At 46.1% G+C, this 25,737-nt stretch overlaps 1 protein-coding gene across 8 annotated transcripts in view; it reads right to left on the reverse strand.

Moving 5' to 3' along the window:
* Lpin1 (lipin 1) overlaps window positions 1-25,737 on the reverse strand; it is a 118,235-nt gene that overhangs the window by 68,472 nt on the left and 24,026 nt on the right. For 7 of the 8 annotated variants that reach the window (XM_006514975.3, XM_006514977.3, XM_030246558.1 and 4 more), the window contains exon 2: window positions 8,413-8,469. In XM_006514975.3, the coding sequence (XP_006515038.1) occupies window positions 8,413-8,469 (57 nt within the window). Of the gene's footprint in view, window positions 1-6,636; window positions 6,827-8,412; window positions 8,470-25,737 lie in introns of those variants that run through there. The other variant, NM_001355598.1, reaches the window with a different exon arrangement.

The following is a 25,737-nucleotide window of genomic DNA, read 5'->3' on the forward strand; positions in this document are numbered from 1 at the left end:
TTCTCTGCTAAAGCTCCAAGCTCATTGGTGGGTGTCAGGATTGTGACGTCATCACTGGGAGTGTGACATCACCATCTGATGGAGCTTAGAAGAGAGAGGTGCATGAGGACTCAAGCAAGTGCTTAGAGACCAGTTTTGGATTCAGCACAGAGCCTGAGCAATGCTGGAGGCAGATGAATGGGTACCTATCCTTCTTGCAATCACAGAATCCATAATCCAGGAAGTGCCACCCAACAAACAGAAGCTGTCAGGGGAAGAAAGGACTACTTCCACTTTTCTTCACAGAGCATGGGCAATTAGTGTTGTTTATCAAGACTCTTACTGAGATTCTTCTAATAGATGTTGTGTAGAAAAAAAAGATGATTCCAGGAAATTGTAGCTACATGTGAGGTCTCAGAAATGGCTAAAGCAGGGGCTGGGGCGATAACTCAGTCAGTGACTAGATTGCCTTGCAAGCATGAAAGATGGAGTTCAAGACCCAGTATTCACCTTTTTAGAACAATATATGGCATGATAGTATGAGTTTGTAATCTCAGAATGGAGAGGCTGAGACAGGAGAAACCCTGGAGCTTACTGGCCGAGTAAGTCTAGCCTAATTGGTAAGTTCCAAGTCAACAAAAGAGTCTGTCTCAAAGGAGGTAGACAGCATTCTTGAAGATGACATCTGAGGTTGTCAACACACAAACACACACACACACACACACACAAAGAAAAATAACTAAGACAGAAAGGGGAGCCATGTGTAATCACAAGGAATACTAGTGCTACATACTCACTGCCTAGCTCACTACAAACAAAAGCTTTTAGCTGTAAAGGTGGAAAGTTATTAAGGAGAAATGAATCTTCCAGGTAGTAACAGTGCCACCACACTTGTGTCAGGACTCTGCCGGGGTGTCACACTAGCTTCCAAGGCTTTCTCAGCATCAAGGTGCACCTTGGCTCCTTCCTTTCTGTCACTGTATGGAGACCTAGGATCAAAGCTCATGATCAGCTTCCAGGTAGAAAGTGCTCAACCACAGATGTGAATCCTGGAAACCGAAGGTAGAGCCTGACTATGCACAGAGTCTGACTGTGTGCAGAGTCCTGACTGTGCCATCCCACGTGGCTTCTGGTTGGTGCTCCTGAACCATGAAAAGAAAGCTGCATCTGAAAGACTTGTTTTTCTTGTGTTGCTCCCTGGCACTTTGTCTGGGGGGTGGGGGGGGGCTCTACAGGTCATGCACCACTGTTTAGAGTCAGGCAGAAGGGTGCAGAAGCCACGGGGGACTCCTCTGTGTTATTTGTTGGCTTGTCTGTATGAGATAGCCCCTCTGAGTAAGTTATGTGCAGATCGAGCACCTTGAGCTGTCCTCTAAAAGATGAGATTGTACCTAAAACATCCTTGAAGAATTCCTGCTGAGCACCAGACTCTTCTACAGTAACTGCAGTGTGAGGACCCTTCTATACCAAAATTTGGGGGGAATTCAAATGAAGATATAATTCTTCCCCTTTACTCTTGCAACCTCCCCACACAAAAAGCAGGACGGCTGGCTCTCCTGCGCTCCTCCCTCTGTCTCTCTGTCTCTGTCTGTCTCTCCCCCTCCCCCTCTCCCTCCCTCTCCCCTGCCTCTGCCTTCTGCAGTGAATTGCTGTGTGTTTGCCGATGGAGTCTGAGAAGTCCATAGAGAGCTGTCTTTTTCCTCATCTGAGGAGACCACAGATGGACCTGGAGGTGGCAGCTGGAGAAGAGCCAGCTTCTGAAGGCTGCTATGACTCTACCTTGCTGGGCCTCGGTGTTCTTTAGTGCCTCTCCTCTCCTCTCCCCTCTCCTCTCCTCTCCCCTCCCCTCTTCCCTCTCCTCCCCTCCCCTTCCCTCACCATCAAGGATGATCTAGACACGGAGAAGTTCCATACTGGGTGTCTTTGAAGAGGGGACCACAGTTTCACCCCATGAGTCATGAGGTGGCAAGAAAACTTGCTTGGAAAGTTCATAGTTTCACGTTTGCCCTTGCCCAGACCACATATCCCACCTGTGGGCTGCTCAAGTCCCCACAGGGAAAAATGGTGGCCAGATCACTCCACTGAATCTGTCTTGAGACCCAGCACATTCTGTTTTGTTTGATTTTGTACCCTGTCCCCAAAAGTCAGGTCCAGTGAACAACAACCAACCAACCAACAAAAGAGCTCAGATCTTTCTAGAGCCTACTGTGTCCTGACAAGTGTGAGCCAGCAGAACAGAACAGGGTTCCAGTTTGTTCTCTGACATTACCAGGTCATATCACCTGAGGACCCCGGGCCTCCCACTAGAAAGCAACAATGAACAGAACTGTCTGGTACCTTCCTCCTCTGACCTACCATCTCAATCAGGGCTTCTTAAACTTCTACTCATGACAAGCATGTTGTGACCCTGAGTGATAGTATATAGAATAGACATACAAATCAAACAATTTCTGCTAGTAACTCAGAAAGAAATTACCTAATGATTCTTTGGGGATGAAAAGATGGCTCAGAGGTTAAGAGCGAGCACTGGCTGTTCTTGCAAAACCCTTGGGTTCAGTCCCTGGCACTCACATGGTAGCTTGCAGTTGTCTAAATCCAGTTCCAGAAGATCAGACACCTTCTCCTAGCCTCCATGGGCACTGCATGCATATGGTACACTTATGTAAATATCAGCACTCGTGCACACAAAATTAAAATAAGTAAATCTTCAAAATAATAGTTTGACACATGTAATTTTACAATTAAAGACGGGAGAAGACCTGCATGCTAATTAGCAGCATGTGCTTGCTGGGCTAATACAATCTAAAGACATGCTAAACTGGCATTTACATGCTAAGGACTGATGGTAGAAAAATAGCGAAAATCTTTGTTTTCTGTAACTAAGCTGTTATGTTTCTAATAACATGATAGCAGAAAAATTTGTTACGTAGAGTTAAAAGAAATTGCAATTTCTAAGACAATAGTCGTGAGCCTGAGCCAAAGTGTTTCAGGCCGAGATAGTTGAAACCACACAGACAAGTGTGTGCAAAGCACACACACTGTCTGTGCAGATCCAAGGCTGCAGTGATGTCACATGATGCCAGAAACACCTGGATTCATTACACATTTGATGTTTTAATTAATTTCTGGGAGTCGAGAGAAAGTTCAGAAACCTTCATCAAATTTTTTGTGACTGACTCCCACATTCAGATGTCACAGTCAGGACCCACAGCTTAAGCTGGGACCTCACAGGATGTCCACAGTGTCTTTGTACCCTCACCACACATATGCGCGTCCTCCCCAGCAGTGGTCAACTTGAAGGGTGTCACTATCTATCCATAAGCACCTAAAGGGGTGTTAGGATCACATAAGAAGGAATTAGCATGAAGTCCTTTAATTTTAGAATAGATAACACCCCACCCAATACTCTCTCCTATCACCTCTCTGCCTGAGTCACATGAAGAATGGTCTAGACAGGAGGTTTGAGGCTGCCCTTGGAACACCCCCACACACAACTTTGAATTCTCCTCTCATTTTGTGGAGTCCACTGTGTCACTGTATGAACCAGCTAAGTCACCACTCCATTCCGCTGCAGTCAAGAGACCCGGGACTACCCAGCTCCATGAGAGCATGAGGCTCAGAGAGATGCATCTCTAAACCTTCGGCAAACATCTGACCAATCAAAAGCCAGACACCACTACCCTGGTGGCAGTGCTGCTTCCCCTCTGGCTCTGGGTTCAAGCCTCCTTGGGTCATTTTTATTCTTCACTCTTCGAATCCCTTCTGCCACAGTGTCTCTGTCCATGATTCTCCCTTGTAACATCAATTCTATTGATCGTGTATTTGTACTTGGTGAAAGTGGATTGTGGGGATGAGGAGACCCCCCCCCCTGTCTCACTCAGCACGCTTATATCAAGACACCCTGTTCTGGGGGCAGGTCTCCTGGCCCTGAAACAGGGAGGTAGGGGACCAGCTGAGGGTGTTAAAAAGCACTGCACTCTTGAGAATAGCTGGAAGGTATAGCATTTCCAACTGAGGTTAGTCGCCCTCTTTATCCTGAGGTAGAAAACAAACAAACAAAAAACACGCCTGAAGTGGGAACCAGAGGCTGGAAGCTCACCCACACAGAGGCAGCTCTACTTTGCCTAGGAATTCCCAATCAAGACTTTGTGACTCCAGCGAGCCATTCCCAAGTCATCTCTGCTGCATGCCCTAAGCCTGCGGATTTGATGATTTTTCTCTTTAATCTTCTGCTTCTGTCTGTCTGTGGCTTGTTTGTTCCTTTACTTTTGCTCACTTTGGACTTAAAACTTTACCTCATTCAAAGCCCAAAGCACGGCTAGGGTGGACATTCTCTATTCAGAACAGCCTTGGGGAAAAGGGTCTCCCCGTCTCACCTTCAACCGCACTGTAAGTATAACTACCCCCACCACCAGCAAACTACGTGGGTTCCATGAGAGGCTCTCAATGTGCTGCCCAACTGGACTCCAAACGCAATGTTCTATTTGTACCCATGACTGTTAGGAATCACTCTCCAGTAGGCAGCTATTGTTTTTTTTTTTTCACAACATATCTAAACTGGGCCTGACACTCAGGTCTCAACAAATACTTTCTAAATGAATGACTAACATATCTTGAAGTGTCCTACCTGATTACAAATAGGCTTGTTATAATTACAAGTAAACTCTCGTTTAAATATACGCTCATCACACTGAAAATAAATGAATGAACCCTGCCACGGATATAGAAGGTGTCGCCACCCTTGTCAGAGACCACCCTGATGCTTACAATGTGCCGAGCCAAGCAGCAAGTAAGTACATAGGAGATGATGACTCTACCCTCAAGGAAGTTAAGACCCAACCCAACAACAGATCCCAGACCTCTGGGAAGAGACAGCAAGGAGAGTCCAAACCAAGGTGTTCCCTGGGATGGGAAAAGAGATGGTTATGTGGAGCTATAAACAGAAGACAGAAAACTGATCTGTTACTACAATGTGGCCACTGACAAATGAAGCAATGCCTTGGGGCATCTCTAGAAAACCCAAGAAACCACTGAATAGAAAATTAAAGCTCTGTACTTTATGGTCATATGAAAGTTAAAGACATCATGGTTGTAATGGACTGTGCAGGTGCCTGTTGGTAGTCAACACCCCCCCACCCCACCCCCCACACAAACTGATATTTAAAACAAGGGAAAAAAACCAGCAATTGGCTCTGAACATCACCAGATAACCTGAGAGGGCTCCCACTTCAAATTCCTGGTAAGGAGAAAACCACAGAGCAGGAAGCACACCAACAGGACAAACCAGCATACGCTACACTCCCTTTGCTTCAAAAGATGAGTTTTAGGATTACCATTACTGCGATGAAGCACCATGACCAAAGCAACTTGGGGAGGAAAGGGTTTATTTCACTCACAGTTCCATCATCAAAAGCAGTAAGAACAGTAACTCAGGGCAGGAACCAGGAGGCAGGAGCTGATGCAGAGGCCATGGAGGGGTGCTGCTTACTAGCTTTCTCCGCATGGCTTGCTCAGCCTGCTTTCTATTAGAACCCAGAACCAGGGATGTCCCTACACACAATGGGCTGGGCTCTCCTCTATCAGTCACTAAGAAAATACCTTACAGGCTTGCCTATTGCTAGATCTTATGAAGGCATTTTCTCAATTGAAGCTCCCTTCTCTCTGATGACTCTGGCCTGTGTTAAGTTGACATAAAACTAGCCAACACAAGACTCAAGCTTTTAGAATGCAAAAACTCAATATTGGAACTAGGAGGGTCATTTTCACCTGTTTGCTGGTTTTATGTCTGTTGCTGTGATAAAATACCTTGAAAAAAGCAACCTGGAAGAGAAAATGTTTGCTTTGGCTCACAGTCTCAGGTGAGTGACAGTCTATCACTGTGGGGAAGTCAAAGCAGGAAACCAAGGCAAATAGTCACATCCACAACCAAGAACAGAGAGAATGAAGATGTGCATGCTTAGTACTCAGCTCACTTCTCTACTCTTACACAATCCAGGGCCCCTAACTAGGGAATGGTGTCACCCACAGTGGACTGGGGCTTTCCACATCAATTAACACTAGTCGTCAAGACAATTCCCCCACAGACATGCTAGAAGGCTAACTTGAACTAGACAACCTCTCTCAATGAGACTCTCTTCCAGGTGATTCTGGGTCATGTCAAGTTGGCACAGTAACCTCCACTACTAAAACATAGGCTTAATCAGATGTGGAACAAACAGAGAGCTGAGGTAAACGCCCCATTATCTGGGTCCCTAAAAGACCAGGTAAGTCCTCCTGGTTATTGGCATCAGCTCCTGCTACCTCCTCCCATTCTCTGTGTGTGTCCAATGGCTCCCCCTCCAGTCCTGGAGCCCAATGCCATTTCTTACCTCGTGCTCAGCCAACTGTTAGGGCTTTTCCATTGTTCCCCAGAAGACTGACCTTATATTGGAGACCTTGCTCTAAAATAGCTCCTAATCTTTCTCTACCCATCTCAGACAAGTTGTTAACTCTCCTCTCCTCCTGCAGAGGCTTGTGGTAAACAGCCAGGACTCGTGTGGGATTAAGTGATTGCCTAGTATACACAGGGGCTGGCAGGTTATTAGACATCTCTCTTAGTGTCTTTCATATACTTTAAGTAGTAGAGCAACAGCCACGGGTTGGGATTTCATCCCCTACCTTGGGTGATAAAGATGTTCCGTAGTTGTGCCCTTTAAGCAAGATATGCAGTTTGGGTCTTCTGCTCAGTGTCCTGCCCTGTTAGAGTGAGTAATTCTGGGAATGGTGCCATCTCCAGGGCTAGGGAGCTGCTTCCCTCACCTGCCTGGCCTGTAACCATAACCACGGGCCTGCATGTTGGACCAGAAGTGGGCTGGAAACCTGGTAACCATGGCTTCCACCCCAGGTTCTGTAGAATAGGGAGTTGACTACAGGAAGTGACCTCAAGCTACTTCCAAGACCATCAGACTACACAGCCATCCTCAGAAGGAGCACCACTTACCCAGAGACTGCCTGCCCCTTCTCACAGAACACTGGTTCCTTATTCTGGGCTCAACTGCCACCAACTGCTCACTACCCAGGCTTCCTGGCCTCCCGTGGCACCCATCTCTCTCTAGAGCTTAGAAGTAGAACTTCATCCCTTACAGAGTGTCTGGAGCTCTGTCTCCTTCAGCTCCCTTCTTCACTCACTCCACTGGGGCCTCAGGATCAGCACAAGGATGGATCCCTTGCTTGGGTAAGCACTTTACTAGGCCTCTGAGGTCCTCTGGAAGCCTTAGTCCACACCTTTCTTCTGAATCCCTCTAGCCTGTGAGTTCTTTAAAGGCAGACCCAAAGTGGTGATGTCTGTTTCATAACCTCAGAACAAGCTGCAGTAGAGTCAAGTAAGCCAAAGGTATCCATTCTTCCATGGACTTTTACAACAGCTTGCCTAACTCAAACCCACTGTCTCCTCTAGATAATTAGAACGATTCACAACCATGGGCTGTAATGTGCTATATGATGCTTTTGAGACTATGCCAAGCACCAGGGCAAAGGAACTGAATGCTAAGAAAAGGACTTGGGAGGTAGCAAGGCCATTTCCAATACCCCAGTCACTGAGCTTGCCCCCAAGATCAGGCCAAATAATCCCTCCAATGCCAGGCTACCCTGGAAAGCTCTTTTACACACCCCCGCAACCCTCAAGAAAGCCTACCTCCTGCTCAGTCCGTTGCTGCTTCTCATCCAAGCAGAGGCAGCCACCCTCCTTGATTTCTCTTCCCAATAAATCTGTTGTGTAAAGTTTGTTGTGCAGTGAGACTTTGTGGTAGTCCTTGGCTTCCGGCTACTAGGATACCTTTCCATCTGAGCTGTAATAACTTACAATGGGCATCAGGCTGCTGAAAATGGTGTCTGGGGAGATCTACAAAGACAGGCTCCAAGGGCAAACAGAACAAGGCTGGAGTATAATCCTAGAGATGAGAGGAAGGGGTGGAACCTACTAGCTACAAGGAGAAAGGAGTCCACAGCAGGACTCAGAAGAAGCTGTGAAGAGCTCAGGTGTTGCTACCAAGGCTTTAATTAGACACTTGTGACCAGAGACAGGGACACCTGTCAAGGGCGACCAAAGGCATGAGTGTTGCTGTGGACCTTCTCCCACTATGCTAGGAGCCCTTCAAATCTAAAGTTTAGAGGATGGTTTTTAATTGGGGAGATGACAAAATTCCATCTGTGTCTGGAGGGGGATGGGCTAGAAGGAAAAATAAGGAGCCAGGCAAAGTTAGCTGGTGGGGCAGAGCTGGCGGGGCAGAGCCTATGAAACACAGGGAGTGAGTGCTCTGGAAGCATCCACTGGATGGCACAGTCCCTGCTTTGAAGACTAGGCTTGCCTACAGTGGGAAGCCGCTGTGTGACAAGAAGGAAGGCTTCATCTTGACCTATGAAATCACAAGAGCCCCTGATAGCTGCTGTACTCACGTTAATGTTTGAAGGCCACACACTTCGGATCCACCCGGGGTCTCGCATCATTGGAATCTGAAAGACAAAAAGGGAAGTGAATTAGAAATTCGCAATAAGCAAACCATGACCTGCTTATATGTCAAAGTCTTTATGTTTTTACATATCCAGTAGGAATTCATGGAGCTGGGGACACGGCTCAGCCAGCAAAGTGCTTGCTCTATAAACACCAGCACCTGAGTTTGATCCCCAGGACCCACATAATAGAATTGAGCATGGGGGCCTGAGCTTGTAATCCTAGCACGAGGGAGGCAGAGAGTGGCTGGCCAGCTGGTGTAGCCAAACCATCTGCAACCCAGGTCAGTGAGAGACTCACAAACCCCAGGGAGGGTGTGGGGGAGATGGCTCAGTGGATAAAAACCCTTGCTGCTGGCGCACGCCTTTAATTCCAGCATTTGGGAGGCAGAGGCAGGCAGATTTCTGAGTTCGAGGCCAGCCTGGTCTACAAAGTGAGTTCCAGGACAGCCAGGGCTACAGAGAAACCCTGTCTCGAAAAAACAAAAACAAACAAAACAAAACAAAACAACAAAAAAAAAAACACTTGCTGCACACACTGAGGGCCTGAGTTCGAATCCTCAACACTCACTTATAAAATATGGTGGGTGTGGCTGTGTGCGCGCATAGCCCCAACATTGGGGGTGTGGAAAAAAAAGCAGATCTCAGGAGCTCACTAGCCAGCTGAAACAGTGAGCCTGTCCCAAGGCAGCAAAGGGAAGAATGACCAAGGAAGACAGCCAATATCCTCCTTTGGATTTGGATTCTGCATGCGAATTGATTGGCATTTAGACACACACACACACACACACACACACACACACACACACGGGTGACAACAATCATCTGTGGTGACTCTCATCTGTAATTCCAGTGTTCAGAAAAGTGAAGCAGGAGGATTACAGGGAGCTTGTGCCCCACTTAGGCTACACAGTGAGTTCCAGGCCAGCCAGAACTATAGCATGAGTGAGATCCAAACTCAAAAGAACAAAACAATTAACAACAGAACAAGGTTTTAGAGGAGTCAACGGGACGCTCTGGAATCAGCCCGTAGTGGGGGTTAAAGAACCAGTGACTGTACTGAAACTGCAGCCGTGCCGCGCACTTTACCGCAGGGAGCTGCAGCTCAGCTTTAAAAGAACTCAGGACTAGGCAGCATGCGGTGACTTCCCTTGGCATCCAGAATGTGATGTGGTCACGAACCCCATTCCTTCCCTCTTTCTCCATCCCATCATCTACCACACAACACTTGGGTGAAGCCACAGGTCAGGCACAGAGTTAGCAGTGGGATCAGAACTCAGGAGAGCCACACCTGCTTCCTAGGAGTGTGTAAGTGCACACAGCTCTCTTGTTCACCTCTAAAAGGGGGTTTTAAGGGCTTTGTTTAGTCTCTGAGTCCACGGAGACTAAAGGGCAAAGCCTGGTTCCCTGGTACAGCTGTCAGTACTCCAGGTATAGTGTGTCTGTGCTAAAGCAGCCCAGCAACCATCACTTCACAGCAGCAAAACTATCTAAGACACCATGTTAGTGCGATTTCTCGGATATAGACTCCCCGATATTTCTAGGAGATACAACTTCACAGCAAATTTTCTGTTCCTCCGGCTCTCCCACTTCTGCAATGACCCCATGGCATTTAATGACATCCTGGTTTCAAATGACCACTGCCTTTGACACACTTCCACTTGCTATTTAACCCCCATCTCCATCGGACGCTACAAGGAGACTTTTGACTTGAACTTCGATGTTTGAGAAGAGCTGACTCAAATTCTTCAGGGACCATAAACATGGTCATGCACACAGCAGTCTGTCTGTGTGACAACTGAACTGTTTGCCCAGCCACATGGTTGACTAGGAAGGCAGACAGCAATTGAAAATCACAGTGACTGCATCTACCCATGATGGAAAATGAAATTTCTGATCAAACCTCAAAGCTATTCTCCAACCAACAGATGCATGGTGTCTCTAACACCACCTCCCATGAGAGTTGTTTTGATTTTGGAGGTTAAAACACAGGGATACCAAGAATGGCAGAAGTGTATGTTACTCCACAGGCTCCGTGGGGCAGTGGAGATCAGACTGGCAGTGCTCTACTCTGTGGCTTTCCAGGGCTTTCTCAGAAGAGCATTAAAATTGAGCAAGGGAGGACTTAGAAGGTAGAGCCAGGAGCATCTGAAGGTCAAGGTCATCCTCAACTGCACAGAGCGTTTGAAGCTGTCCAAGGCTGGCTGGGACCATGTGTCAAAGGAGAAGGACTGAGAAGGAAGGAGGAAGGAGAGAGAGAGGACAGAAGGGAAGAAGAAAAGAAGAGAGAAAGGAAGGGAGAGGAGGGGGAGAAAGAGGAGGGACGGAGGGAAGGAAAACAAGGCAGCTGGGTCCACGCCTTTTAAAATTTTTTAAAGATGTACCTTCTGTATTTTGAGTGTTTTGCCTGCGTGTATATATGTGTATCATGTGAGTGCCTGGTGCCCACAGAGTTCAGAAGAGGTTATCGGATCCCCTGGAACTGGAGTTATGGATGGTTTTGAGACAACATGTGGGTTCAGGGAACCAAACTGAGGTCCTCTGGAAGATCAGCAAGTGCTCTTAACCCCCAAGCCATCTCTTCAGGCCCCTTTCTTAATAATACTCCATAATATTTAGCCTTGAGTGAGTTCAATCATGTCTCAGTGGGTCCTTGTCTCCAGTTAAACTGAGGTTCAGGGCTGGCAAGAGCAAGCTATCATGACATCGCATGTACTGAATCACCCCAGAAAACCTCCCTCTGTGTGTGTGTGTGTGTGTGTGTGTGTTGGGGGGGGGTTCAAGGACAGCAACCTTTCTTCCATCTACATCTTTCTGCTTTCTGCCACACTCTGCAGCTCATTCAGCTTCTGAGAGCAGCCTTCCCATCCTCCTGCCTGGGATACACTTCAGCTGGCGCGACACAGCCAAGTGTGTCAGCTGCTCAGCAAAGCTGCCCTTGGCCTCCTCAACATGATCCCGGAGAATTGTACCTTCTCGGCGCACCTGCATGCTTCCCTCAGAGCACTTAGCACAGCTTGACAATGTGCATTCGTTTGCACAAGTATTCACTTAATGACAGCCTCCTCCATAAGGAACATGGCCTATTCTTGTCATCAAATTCGCTGGAGCCTCGGGCCATGGTAGGTAGTCATTAAATATTGCTGAATGGAAGAACAGAGGTATAATTTTCTCAACATTCAAGGGAAGACACTGGAGCTAAGAGGGTCAAGTGAATTAGCTCATTACACAACCAGCAGATTGTGGGGGGTGAGAAGGAATTCATCCCTAGTTCCAGTAACTTCAAAACCAGGATGCCATCTGTATTCCAAGCTGATGGCTGTGGGAGGGGCTAGCACAGCCTTATTCTTAAAAACACCTTTCCTAAAAAGATGTGTGTGGGGAGGCAGGGATCCTTCAGTTCTCCCTACAGCTCTGCCTGCAGCCTCTGCCGCCTCTGCCCTGGGTCCAGGAGTTCCCTCTACTCTCTGTTTCTAGTCGCATCCTCTTGGCTACATGTAGGAGAGCTGGAGTCCCCAGGCCTCACCCAATGTTTACATAAATATGTGGCTTCTGCAGGACCCTCCATAGGTGAAAGGCAAGGCTGGGCACGTTCCACAGAACAGATCTAACAAAAGACACTGGAGAGGAAGAGCCCAGGACTGTGTGAAATCCAAAAAAGATCCACCAAGGATGTGGCCCCATGTCCTGGAGTGCAGTGAGGGGCATGGTGCTACCTGATCTAACATTCACTGACTCCAGTGGGTATGGACAACCTGACTTCGTGGATACTCTGTAAGAGGGACACGAGATATCAGTTGATTCACCAAGGGGTGAAGAAGATAATGAGGGATTTAAGTCCCCCAGAAGAAAATGTAAGTCATGAGGACCCAGGACATACACTCGCAGGGAGCCTGTGAGCTCCTAGCTCTGTCCCAACAAGATCATCACATGGCCTGCTACTTCTAGCCTACATATACCCTGCTGGCAGAGAAGGCAGGCTTGGGCTTGCATGAACAATGTGTGCATGTGTGTAAGAATTGTATGTAGGAATGTCTGTATGTATGAGTGTGTGTGAGTAAGTATGTGTGAGTGTGTGTGAGTGTGACAGAGTGTGTGCCTGTGTACATATGCATGTGTATAGGTGTGTATTCCTGTGTGCACATGCATACATATGGGCATGCCTCTGCTCTAGATTAACAATGCCTTCAGATTCTTCATGACTCTTGGTATCAGGGACTCCGACCACTCTCCCCTTAAACCTGAGCCACCCTGAGTGGCTGACTTGGTCAATAACATGAAGGACCCATGACGACCACCTCACAGGCCAGGTTGTGAGAGTCCTCACATCATTCTTTTATGTCTCCAGCCACGCTCTTTCTTGAAGTGTTGGACACCAGGTAAGGACCCTGGCTCTGCAGTATTGCCCTTCAGGGACTTGTATACAACTCTTGCCCACAGTCTCCACTGTCCTGGGCACTTGTGCTCCCTTCTCCCACAGGCATAGATGGGTTGCTCCAAACCAGCTCAATTAGCTGACAGGTACCACTAAGTCAGCCAACACCGTGGGGCAGAAGAATCATAGAGTTGAATCCCATACACATTCCATATCTGAAATAGTTAATGTTTTCAATATCATATATTGATTTCATTATTATATATTGATTATGCATAATGGGTTTCATTGTGATGTTTCCATACATGTAGATAGCGTGTTCTGATGCTCTTCACCCCAGATCATTAGTCTCTCTTGTGTTCCTTCTCCTGCTGATTCTCTTTCTCTTTCCATCCAGTCTTCCTTTGACCTTCATGTCTTATTTTTAATCATCCAAAGAGTTTCATACTTACAGGAGCATAGGTTGGGGTTGTGTGCAGGAACATGGGTGGGGGGTGTTGATCACAGGAACACGGAGACCTCGCCAGCAGTCATCACTTGTCTATGAATCCTCAGGGAGAGTTGGGATTGCATAATGTGATGGTTTGCATATACTTGGCTCATAGAGTGACACTATTCTAGAAGGTGTGGCCCTATTGGAGAAGGCATGTCACTGTGGGTATGGTCTTTAATACATTCATCCTAGTTGCCTAGAAGCCAGTATTCTGCTAACAGCCTTCAGATGAAGATGTAGAATTCTCAGCTTCTCCTGCACCATGCCTGCCTGGATGCTGCCATGTTCCTGCCTTGATGATACGCACGCCTTTAACCCCAGCACTTGAGAGGCAGAGACATGTGGATTTCTGAGTTCGAGGCCAACCTAGTCTACAGAGTGAGTTCCAGGACAGCCAGGGATACACAGAGAAACCCTGTCTCGAAAAAACCAAAAAAACAAAACAAAAAAAAAAAACCACAACAAACAAAAAGAGTTGCCTTGGTCATGGTGTCTGTTCACAGCAGTAAAACCCTAACTAAGACATGTGAGTCCCTCATCCCCCTTCATGACACTCATCATACCCAAAACTCAGCACCTCCCACTACTCCCCAACTACTTCCTCCTGTTTGTACATTTCTTTTCAGAAACAGTCTCATTATATAATATAGGCTGACCTTGAACTCGCAGAGACCTGATAGATGGGATTAAAAGCATGCACTACTATGCCCAGCCCACTTCTGACTTTTTAAAACATTTAACTCTTTAGGTCTGGGTGCCACCACTCTGCTACAGCAGTGTCTGGAGGTCAGCAGGGTCCTTGCAGGACTCAGTTCTCTCTGTTCCCTACTCGAGCTCCAGGAATTCAATTCAATGGCCTCTCTGACATTTTTTTTCTGCCCCTTCTTCTGCAATGCCCCCCGCCAAGCCTTGGAGGAGGTGATATAGGTGCCCCATTTAGGGATAGCATTCACAGTCACTTCTTCTCCACGCTGTGACTGGTTCTGAGTCCTGCAGTAACCACTACCCCCCCAAAAAAAAGTGTTTGTGACGAAAGCTGAGAAAAGTTCTAACCTATGGACATAAACATAGTTGTTTAGAAGGCAAGTTTGCCAGGCACACTGTGTCCAGTTAGCAAAACATCAGAGGCTTCCCCATATGCAAGCCAGCAAGTGTTGGAGCAGCATGTTCCAGAAGAGTAAACAGCCAGAAGAGAACATGTACAAAGGAGCAGGAAGACAGGCTGGACTGGGTGCTTCTGTGAACTGACCTGCGTGTACCTGGAAGGTGACAGGGACAGTGACTTAGCCTGTCTTGGACTAGAAAGTCTGTCTTGTCTGTACGGACAGTTTTGACCTCTGTGTGATTTCTATCCTCCACCCCGTGGTGTGTGTGTGTGTGTGTGTGTGTGTGTGTGTGTGTGTGTGTGTGTGTGTGTGTGTGTGTGTGTATTTATAGCAAACTGACACTCTTCTCTGAGCGAAATTGATCCCACGGCTCACTCACCCGTCTGGCTATTTACGAAAGGCACCATGCAGACTCCACGTGTTTGCACACGCAAATGCTTCTGTGTAGGGTCAGGTTGCCTGGGAAACGGGCCAACCCTAGGATCCAGAGCTGACAGGCAGCTATTCCAGCCTCACTGGCCTCCCTGAAGTTCTGGCCTCCAAGACTGGAGGCAAGCCAAAGAGCACTGGCTCAGAGCCACCCCTACTCCAGTCGTCCCCCACCCCCACCCCGCAGCAGGGAAACATTCCCAGAGGGACCTGAGGGAAGAGGAGGCTCTCACTGCAGCCTTCCACCTAGCCATCCATAAACCCTGTGGGCTTTCTGTTGCACACTGTCTTTTCCTTGCCAAGCTATGCCAAGGAGGGCAAGGTTTGTGTCTCTCTAGACTCCAAGTGGCAGCTTTAACCATGCCTTCTTTAAATTTATTTATTTTGGGGTTCTTTGAGATAGGGTTTTGCTATGCAACCCAGCTGTAGTGAAACTTGAAGCAATTCTCCTGCCTCAGCCTCCAAAGTGCTAGGATTACAGACAGGTACCACCATGCTCTTGGAAATCTTACATGCCATGTGTTTCCATCTATTTGAAAGGCTTGGGGGTTTTGAGGTACCGGGGACAGAAGGCAGGGTCTCATGTATGCTAGACACATATGCTGTCGCTGAGCACCAGTCTCAGCTTCCTGTCTTCTTATATTATACTAGGGACAGATGGCAAGGTCTCACACATGCGCCACCATTGAGCTGCATTCTCGCTCACACATGCTAGACACATGTGCACCACTGAGCTGCATCCTCAGCTCTCTTGTCGTCTTACATTTTGCTGCACTGATGTCCTCTCAGGACTGGCCTTGTCTGCAAGGCAAAGCGAACCTTGCCTCCAACTGCAATGTCTCTGGGCTCTCATGACCTTGAGCCTCCAACCAAATGTCTGTCCTTTTCACCTCAGGACTGTCACCACACAATAAGGCCAGCTCCTCTGTTCCAGATGATGCAGGCTGGCTGGTCCTAGCCTGAGTGTCCCACCTTATTCCCTCTTTCCTATAGAAACCCCATCTGGCTTGCATTACCTGGCTTGCAATGCCTCCTAGACAGCCCCTGTTTCCCTATATGATCTCCTAGGCCTCCTGCTTCCTAGGGTGACACCACACTGTCTGTTCATGACACTCATTTATACGTCTGCACTCCTAACACACCTTAAAGAAAATTCTGAATACCTTTAAAATCTCTGGCTCTCTGGAGCCTGTGACTAGCTGGAACTCAGTGGAGACAAGCAAAATGACATTGGTGTACTGACAACCAGACACTGCACAGGCTAGTTCAGCAAGGCAACGTGGGTGATGGACTAGACCAATAGACTTCTGCCAGCCAGAACAAACAAGTCATCCCTGGGTTCCCCTACCCCAAGAAGTGATGTCGCCAGCTTGATGCAATTCAGAAGACTGCGGTTTGACCAGCAGAGCTCAACACTGACCTATCACCCACACTTGCTTCTCTGCTGTAAGAGAGATGATGACACACAGTTAATGCAAGAATTAAATGACAGCAACTATGGGGAAATTAGTCCAGAAAACCAGAATGCTGTCTGAATTCAACAACTATCAGACTTTCATTGTTTGGCTGTTACTGTTTAGAATATCACTACATAGCAACAGGACAGGGCAGTAACTCTTTGGTATGACAGTCCCCCAGTATGGGCCACCTGGGTCCTGTGCTGGGGACAAACCTAAGAGCTTGTGGCAGTCTGAGCACAGGGCCTGGAGACTGGTTTGGTCAAGTCCAGCCTCACATGTACTGGGAGCCACGCCTGTGCTAAGTGCTGAGCTCATGAGATGATTTCTATGAGGATGGAGACAGGATACTGGGACTACTCATGGGAAACAGGGAGGAAGCGCAGACGCTGGTGTCCGTAATTTAGCATGATGTGTGTCTTAGAGAAAGAAGGGATTTTTCTTTGATAACTGTAGGGGAAGGGGAGAGAAGACAACCCAGGAGGATAAGATGACCCAGGGAGCAAAGTCAAGAAACTTAGCAGGGGAGTCTTGAGTTGTGAGGAGTGAGACTACAGCTCAAGGCCTGGGGAGAATGAATTGAGGAAGAGAAGAAATTTGAGCACCCAGGAAGAGAAACTAGGAAGAGACTGAATGACTTAGAGCATCAAAGAAGTGTTTTGTCCACAGTAGAGTCAGTGAAACTCCAGCCATAGCCAGAGAGGAGCCAGGAAAGAAAGATGAGCTCCAGTCCAGAGTCTTCATCTGTCAGTGAGTGTCAGCCACAGTCCTTACTCTGCACCAGGGACGTCACAGCCTTGTGTCACTCTTAAGCCTGCCACTTCTAGAAGCCAAGTCTCAAAGCAGCTTTATGCTACCTTCCCAAGTTTGCACATGGTAGGTACACTGCCCCAAAGCAGACTGAAACACCTGCCCCAAACACCTTACTCCCCCAGACTCTGACTCCTGAGAGGCCCATGGGGTAGGCAGCTGTAGAAGAAAGGGAGAAGCCATCATCACACGAACCAGGGCCATGGAACATGTGATGCTGGGTGTTGTATCCCTGATCAAGGTTGGTCTAGCCCTCCAAGCTCCTAGTATTTTGAGCGTTTTTTGTAGCAGGACAGACTTGAGGCTGTACCTGGCTAAGAGTGTGATCTTGGGCACCAGGTGAGCATGCACCTGGTGATGGACAGTGATCCCTGCACTGAAGTGAGCCTGACAAACGGAGCCCATTGGCTTGCACCTGCAGCAAGCAAGGCAGGGAGATGGCGCCAGAAACATAAACTCCTCCTACTAGACTAGCCAGGTGCCACTCCACTGAACTCATCTAATTGTCTAAGCATTGAGAGCATCTCCATTGTGGTATTTCTGTTTTGTTTGTTTCCATTTTAGTGAAACAATGTCAGAAACGCTGGCTCATTTCCCCCAGGTCAGCTAGTCTCATCCTTGGCTCCCATCTCACTCTTCCCAGAGCTCCTGCAGGTGGATATAGTCTTTCCCTATTCTGCCCACCCCCTCCCTCCACTAATCCCGGAGCTCACCAAAGGCAACCCCAGCCTCATCCTCCCTGTTCTTTATAACAAGGTACATGCTGCAATCACTTGGTGACCCTTGACTCACGACCTTGACGTATAGAAGGCAGGGGTGACATCACTACGCTGATGGACAGAAGTCACCTCATTTAGACCTTCCCAGCATGTGTGATGTCAATGCCACCAGCTATGTCACAGGCTTGAAGAGTGGGAAAGATGTTCTGATAACTTTGTGACCACCAGGAAGGGGTGTATGATGGTTTGTATATCCTTGGACCAGGGAGTGGCACCATCTGGAGGTGTGGCCTTGTTGGAATAGGTGTGACCTGGTTGGAATGGGTGTGCCACTGTGGGTGTAGGCAAAAGATCCTCACCCTAGTTGCCTGGAAGTCAGTCTTCCACTAGCCACCTTTGAATGAAGACGTAGAACTCTCAGCTCCTCCTGTGCCATGCCTGCCTGGATACTGCCATTCTCCCACCTTGAAGATAATGGACTGAACCTCTGAACTTGTAAGCCAGCCTCAATTAAATGTTGTTTTTATAAGACTTGCCTTGGACATGGTGTCTGTTCACAGCAGTAAAACCCTAACTAAGACAGGGTGGGAAGATGAGACTTCACTCCCTATTCTGCCATTTGCTCCCAGGTGTCTCAAGGACTCCATACCCCTCATGACGTCACCGATCCAGTACAGCGTGTGGGCAAAGCTTGAGGACTTCTTAGAAGGTTGGGACTCACCCAACCCCATTAATTTTTTTTTCTTTCCATTTTTTATTAGGTATTTAGCTCATTTACATTTCCAATGCTATACCAAAAGTCCCCCATACCCACCCACCCCCACTCCCCTACCCGCCCACTCCCCCTTTTTGGCCCTGGCGTTCCCCTGTTCTGGGGCATATAAAGTTTGTGTGTCCAATGGGCCTCTCTTTCCAGTGATGGCCGACTAGGCCATCTTTTGATACATATGCAGCTAGAGTCAAGAGCTCCGGGGTACTGGTTAGTTCATAATGTTGATCCACCTATAGGGTTGCAGATCCCTTTAGCTCCTTGGGTACTTTCTCTAGCTCCTCCATTGGGAGCCCTGTAATCCATCCATTAGCTGACTGTGGGCATCCACTTCTGTGTTTGCTAGGCCCCGGCATAGTCTCACAAGAGACAGCTACATCTGGGTCCTTTCGATAAAATCTTGCTAGTGTATGCAATGGTGTCAGCGTTTGGATGCTGATTATGGGGTGGATCCCTGGATAAGGCAGTCTCTACATGGTCCATCCTTTCATCTCAGCTCCAAACTTTGTCTCTGTAACTCCTTCCAAGGGTGTTTTGTTCCCACTTCTAAGGAGGGGCATAGTGTCCACACTTCAGTCTTCATTTTTCTTGAGTTTCATGTGTTTAGGAAATTGTATCTTATATCTTGGGTATCCTAGGTTTTGGGCTAATATCCACTTATCAGTGAGTACATATTGTGTGAGTTCCTTTGTGAATGTGTTACCTCACTCAGGATGATGCCCTCCAGGTCCATCCATTTGGCTAGGAATTTCATAAATTCATTCTTTTTAATAGCTGAGTAGTACTCCATTGTGTAGATGTACCACATTTTCTGTATCCATTCCTCTGTTGAGGGGCATCTGGGTTCTTTCCAGCTTCTGGCTATTATAAACAAGGCTGCTATGAACATAGTGGAGCATGTGTCCTTCTTACCAGTTGGGGCATCTTCTGGATATATGCCCAGGAGAGGTATTGCTGGATCCTCCGGTAGTACTATGTCCAATTTTCTGAGGAACCGCCAGACAGATTTCCAGAGTGGTTGTACAAGCCTGCAATCCCACCAACAATGGAGGAGTGTTCCTCTTTCTCCACATCCTCGCCAGCATCTGCTGTCACCTGAATTTTTGATCTTAGCCATTCTGACTGGTGTGAGGTGGAATCTCAGGGTTGTTTTGATTTGCATTTCCCTGATGATTAAGGATGTTGAACATTTTTTCAGGTGCTTCTCTGCCATTCGGTATTCCTCAGGTGAGAATTCTTTGTTCAGTTCTGAGCCCCATTTTTTAATGGGGTTGTTTGATTTTCTGAAGTCCACCTTCTTGAGTTCTTTATATATGTTGGATATTAGTCCCCTATCTGATTTAGGATAGGTAAAGATCCTTTCCCAATCTGTTGGTGGTCTCTTTGTCTTATTGACGGTGTCTTTTGCCTTGCAGAAACTTTGGAGTTTCATTAGGTCCCATTTGTCAATTCTCGATCTTACAGCACAAGCCATTGCTGTTCTGTTCAGGAATTTTTCCCCTGTACCCATATCTTCGAGGCTTTTCCCTACTTTCTCCTCTATAAGTTTCAGTGTCTCTGGTTTTATGTGAAGTTCTTTGATCCATTTAGATTTGACCTTAGTACAAGGAGATAAGTATGGATCGATTCGCATTCTTCTACATGATAACAACCAGTTGTGCCAGCACCATTTGTTGAAAATGCTGTCTTTCTTCCACTGGATGGTTTTAGCTCCCTTGTCGAAGATCAAGTGACCATAGGTGTGTGGGTTCATTTCTGGGTCTTCAATTCTATTCCATTGGTCTACTTGTCTGTCTCTATACCAGTACCATGCAGTTTTTACCACAATTGCTCTGTAGTAAAGCTTTAGGTCAGGCATGGTGATTCCACCAGAGGTTCTTTTATCCTTGAGAAGAGTTTTTGCTATCCTAGGTTTTTTGTTATTCCAGATGAATTTGCAAATTGCTCCTTCTAATTCGTTGAAGAATTGAGTTGGAATTTTGATGGGGATTGCATTGAATCTGTAGATTGCTTTTGGCAAGATAGCCATTTTTACAATATTGATCCTGCCAATCCATGAGCATGGGAGATCTTTCCATCTTCTGAGATCTTCTTTAATTTCTTTCTTCAGAGACTTGAAGTTTTTATCATACAGATCTTTCACTTCCTTAGTTAGAGTCACGCCGAGATATTTTATATTATTTGTGATTATTGAGAAGGGTGTTGTTTCCCTAATTTCTTTCTCAGCCTGTTTATTCTTTGTGTAGAGAAAGGCCATTGACTTGTTTGAGTTAATTTTATATCCAGCTACTTCACCGAAGCTGTTTATCAGGTTTAGGAGTTCTCTGGTGGAATTTTTAGGGTCACTTATATATACTATCATATCATCTGCAAAAAGTGATATTTTGACTTCCTCCTTTCCAATTTGTATCCCCTTGATCTCCTTTTGTTGTCGAATTGCTCTGGCTAATACTTCAAGTACTATGTTGAAAAGGTAGGGAGAAAGTGGGCAGCCTTGTCTAGTCCCTGATTTTAGTGGGATTGCTTCCAGCTTCTCTCCATTTACTTTGATGTTGGCTACTGGTTTGCTGTAGATTGCTTTTATCATGTTTAGGTATGGGCCTTGAATTCCTGATCTTTCCAGAACTTTTATCATGAATGGGTGTTGGATCTTGTCAAATGCTTTTTCTGCATCCAACGAGATGATCATGTGGTTTTTGTCTTTGAGTTTGTTTATATAGTGGATTACATTGATGGATTTTCGTATATTAAACCATCCCTGCATTCCTGGAATAAAACCTACTTGGTCAGGATGGATGATTGCTTTAATGTGTTCTTGGATTCGGTTAGCGAGAATTTTATTGAGGATTTTTGCATCGATATTCATAAGAGAAATTGGTCTGAAGTTCTCTATCTTTGTTGGATCTTTCTGTGGTTTAGGTATCAGAGTAATAGTGGCTTCATAAAATGAGTTGGGTAGAGTACTTTCTACTTCTATCTTGTGAAAAAGTTTGTGCAGAACTGGAATTAGATCTTCTTTGAAGGTCTGATAGAACTCTGCACTAAACCCGTCTGGTCCTGGGCTTTTTTTGGCTGGGAGACTATTTATAACTGCTTCTATTTCTTTAGGGGATATGGGACTGTTTAGAAGGTCAACTTGATCCTGATTCAACTTTGGTACCTGGTATCTGTCCAGAAATTTGTCCATTTCGTCCAGGTTTTCCAGTTTTGTTGAGTATAGCCTTTTGTAGAAGGATCTGATGGTGTTTTGGATTTCTTCAGGATCTGTTGTTATGTCTCCCTTTTCAGTTCTGATTTTGTTAATTAGGATTTTGTCTCTGTGCCCTCTAGTGAGTCTAGCTAAGGGTTTATCTATCTTGTTGATTTTCTCAAAGAACCAACTCCTCGTTTGGTTAATTCTTTGAATAGTTCTTCTTGTTTCCACTTGGTTGATTTCACCCCTGAGTTTGATTATTTCCTGCCGTCTACTCCTCTTGGGTGAATTTGCTTCCTTTTTTTCTAGAGCTTTTAGATGTGTTGTCAAGCTGCTAGTATGTGCTCTCTCCCGTTTCTTCATGGAGGCACTCAGAGCTATGAGTTTCCCTCTTAGAAATGCTTTCATTGTGTCCCAAAGGTTTGGGTACGTTGTGTCTTCATTTTCATTAAACTCTAAAAAGTCTTTAATTTCTTTCTTTATTCCTTCCTTGACCAAGGTATCATTGAGAAGAGTGTTGTTCAGTTTCCACGTGAGTGTTGGCTTTCTGTTATTTTTTTTGTTATTGAAGATCAGCCTTAGTGCATGGTGATCTGATAGGATACATGGGACAATTTCAATATTTTTGAATCTGTTGAGGCCTGTTTTGTGACCTATTATGTGGTCAATTTTGGAGAAGGTACCATGAGGTGCTGAGAAGAAGGTATATCCTTTTGTTTTAGGATAAAATGTTCTGTAGATATCTGTCAGATCCATTTGTTTCATCACTTCTGTTAGTTTCAGTGTGTCCCTGTTTAGTTTCTGTTTCCATGATCTGTCCATTGGTGAAAGTGGTGTGTTGAAGTCTCCCACTATTATTGTGTGAGGTGCAATGTGTGCTTTGAGCTTTACTAAAGTTTCTTTAATGAATGTGGCTGCCCTTGTATTTGGCGCATAGATATTCAGAATTGAGAGTTCCTCTTGGAGGATTTTACCTTTGATGAGAACAAAGTGCCCCTCCTTGTCTTTTTTGATGACTTTGGGTTGGAAGTCAATCTTATCAGATATTAGGATGGCTACTCCAGCTTGTTTCTTCATACCATTTGCTTGGAAAATTGTTTTCCAGCCTTTTATTCTGAGGTAGTGTCTATCTTTTTCTCTGAGATGTGTCTCCTGTAAACAGCAAAATGTTGGGTCTTGTTTGTGTAGCCAGTTTGTTAGTCTATGTCTTTTTATTGGGGAGTTGAGACCATTGATGTTAAGAGATATTAAGGAAAAGTAATTGTTGCTTCCTGTTATTTTTGTTGTTAAAGTTGGCATTCTGTTCTTGTGGCTGTCTTCTTTTAGGTTTGTTGAGGGATTACCTTCTTGTTTTTTCTAGGGCATTGTTCCCGTTCTTGTATTGGTTTTTTTCTGTTATTAACCTTTGAAGGGCTGGATTCGTGGAGAGATAATGTGAGAATTTGGTTTTGTCGTGGAATACTTTGGTTTCTCCATCTATGGTAATTGAGAGTTTGGCTGGGTATAGTAGCCTGGGCTGGAATTTGTGTTCTCTTAGTGTCTGTATAACATCTGTCCAGGCTCTTCTGGCTTTCATAGTCTCTGGTGAAAAATCTGGTGTAATTCTGATAGGCTTGCCTTTGTATGTTACTTGACCTTTTTCCCTTACCGCTTTTAGTATTCTATCTTTATTTAGTGCATTTGTTGTTCTGATTATTATGTGTCGGGAGGAATTTCTTTTCTGGTCCAGTCTATTTGGAGTTCTGTAGGCTTCTTGTATGTTCATAGGTATCTCTTTCTTTATATTTGGGAAGTTTTCTTCAATAATTTTGTTGAAGATGTTTGCTGGTCCTTTGAGTTGAAAATCTTCATTCTCATCCACTCCTATTATTCGTAGGTTTGGTCTTCTCATTGTGTCCTGGATTTCCTGGATATTTTGAGTTAGGATCTTTTTGCATTTTCCATTTTCTTTGATTGTTGTGCCGATGTTCTCTATGGAATCTTCTGCACCTGAGATTCTCTCTTCCATCTCTTGTATTCTGTTGCTGATGCTCAAATCTATGGTTCCAGATTTCTTTCCTAGGGTTTCTATCTCCAGTGTTGCCTCACTTTGAGTTTTCTTTATTGTTTCTACTTCCCTTTTTAGGTCTAGTATGGTTTTGTTCATTTCCATCACCTGTTTGTATGTTTTTTCCTCCTTTTCTGTAAGGACTTCTACCTGTTTGATTGTGTTTTCCTGTTTTTCTTTAAGGACTTGTAACTCTTTAGCAGTGTTCTCCTGTATTTCTTTAAGTGATTTATTAAAGTCCTTCTTGATGTCCTCTACCATCATCATGAGATATGCTTTTAAATCTAGGTCTAGGTTTTCGGGTGTGTTGGGGTGCCCTGGACTGGGCGAAGTGGGAGTGCTGGGTTCTGATGATGGTGAGTGGTCTTGGTTCCTGTTAGTAGGATTCCTACGTTTACCTTTTGCCATCTGGTAATCTCTGGAGTTAGTAGTTATAGTTGACTCTGTTTAGAGATTGTTCTTCTGGTGATTCTGTTACCGTCTCTCAGCAGACCTGGGAGACAGATTCTCTCCTCTGAGTTTCAGTGCTCAGAGCACTCTCTGCTGGCAAGCTCTCTTACAGGGAAGGTGCGCAGATATCTTGTTTTTGGACCTCCTCCTGGTCGAAGAAGAAGGCCCAAAACAGGGCCTCTCTCAGAAGCTGTGTTGCTTTGGCAGTTCCCAGAAGCTGTCAGCTTCTGTGGTGCAGACTCTCACCTGTGCAGACTAAAATCCTAAGTTCCAGGGAGTCCTGGAACCAAGATGGTGACCGCTGCTCCTGAGGCTGAGGCCGTCTCCCGAGCCAGGCGGACACCTGTCCTCTGGTCCGGATGGTGGCCGGTTATCTGCGGCCCGCCCAGGCTGCTGCCTCAGCGGCTCTGTGCTTCCGCCCGTCCCAGAAGCTGTCCGGTTCTCTGGCGCACCCTCTAGCCTGTTCAGACTAATTTCCTAGGTCCCGCGGAGTCCCGGAACCCAGATGGCGACCACTGCTGCTGAGGCTGAGGCCGCCTCCCAAGCCAGGCGGACACCTGTCCTCTGGTCCGGATGGTGGCCGGTTGTCTGTGGCCCGCCCAGGCTGCTGCCTCAGCGGCTCTGTGCTTCTGCCCGTCCCAGAAGCTGTCCGGTTCTCTGGCGCACCCTCTAACCTGTTCAGACTCCCAACCCCATTAATTTAACCTTGTTCGTTTGTGCCCATGGAGCTGAAATTGACCTGTAAGGTATTTCTTTCAAAACAAGGATTTTTTTTTTCTTGGCAAGAAATAGTTCCCCAAAGTGTCTGCATGTGACTCGGGACTGCAGAGAGATACAAATTTTCAATCTTCTTAAGTTTTAAGCTTTATTTTAAATTTGCATTCAAAGTAACAGGTTTCCCTGCCATATTTTTATACATACTTAGTTCTTGTCCCCCCACCCCTCTCATCTCCCTGACTTGATCCTGGCTGTGCCCATCTGCCCTGGTATTCCTCTTTTTCCCAATTGCATATTACATGTGTTCCATCACCCTCATACCCACCTCCCTTAAAACCTCCTTTCTCCTCTAGTTTCCTGACCGCCACCCAGACTCTTCACATACATATACAGAGTAAAAACTAGAAGCCAGGATACATGTGTGTGAGAGAGAGGGTGTTGTGTTTGTTTGATTTTGTTTTGTTTGTGCATGTGTGTGTGTGTGTGTGTGTGTGTGTGTGTGTGTGTGTGTGTGTGTGTGTGCCTGGCTGTCCTTGCTTCATACATTTTCACAGTTCCATCCATCTTTCTTTCTGTAAATTCCATAATTTCTTTTTTTTATGGGTGACAAAAATTTCATTGTGAGCCAGATATATTTTGCACTCTTTCATTTTAATCTCAGCACTCGGGAGGCAGAGGCAGGCAGGTCTTTGTGAGTTCAAGGTCA

The sequence above is a fragment of the Mus musculus genome, chromosome 12, assembly GCF_000001635.26.
Source record: "Mus musculus strain C57BL/6J chromosome 12, GRCm38.p6 C57BL/6J".
Taxonomy (NCBI): Eukaryota; Metazoa; Chordata; class Mammalia; order Rodentia; family Muridae; genus Mus; species Mus musculus.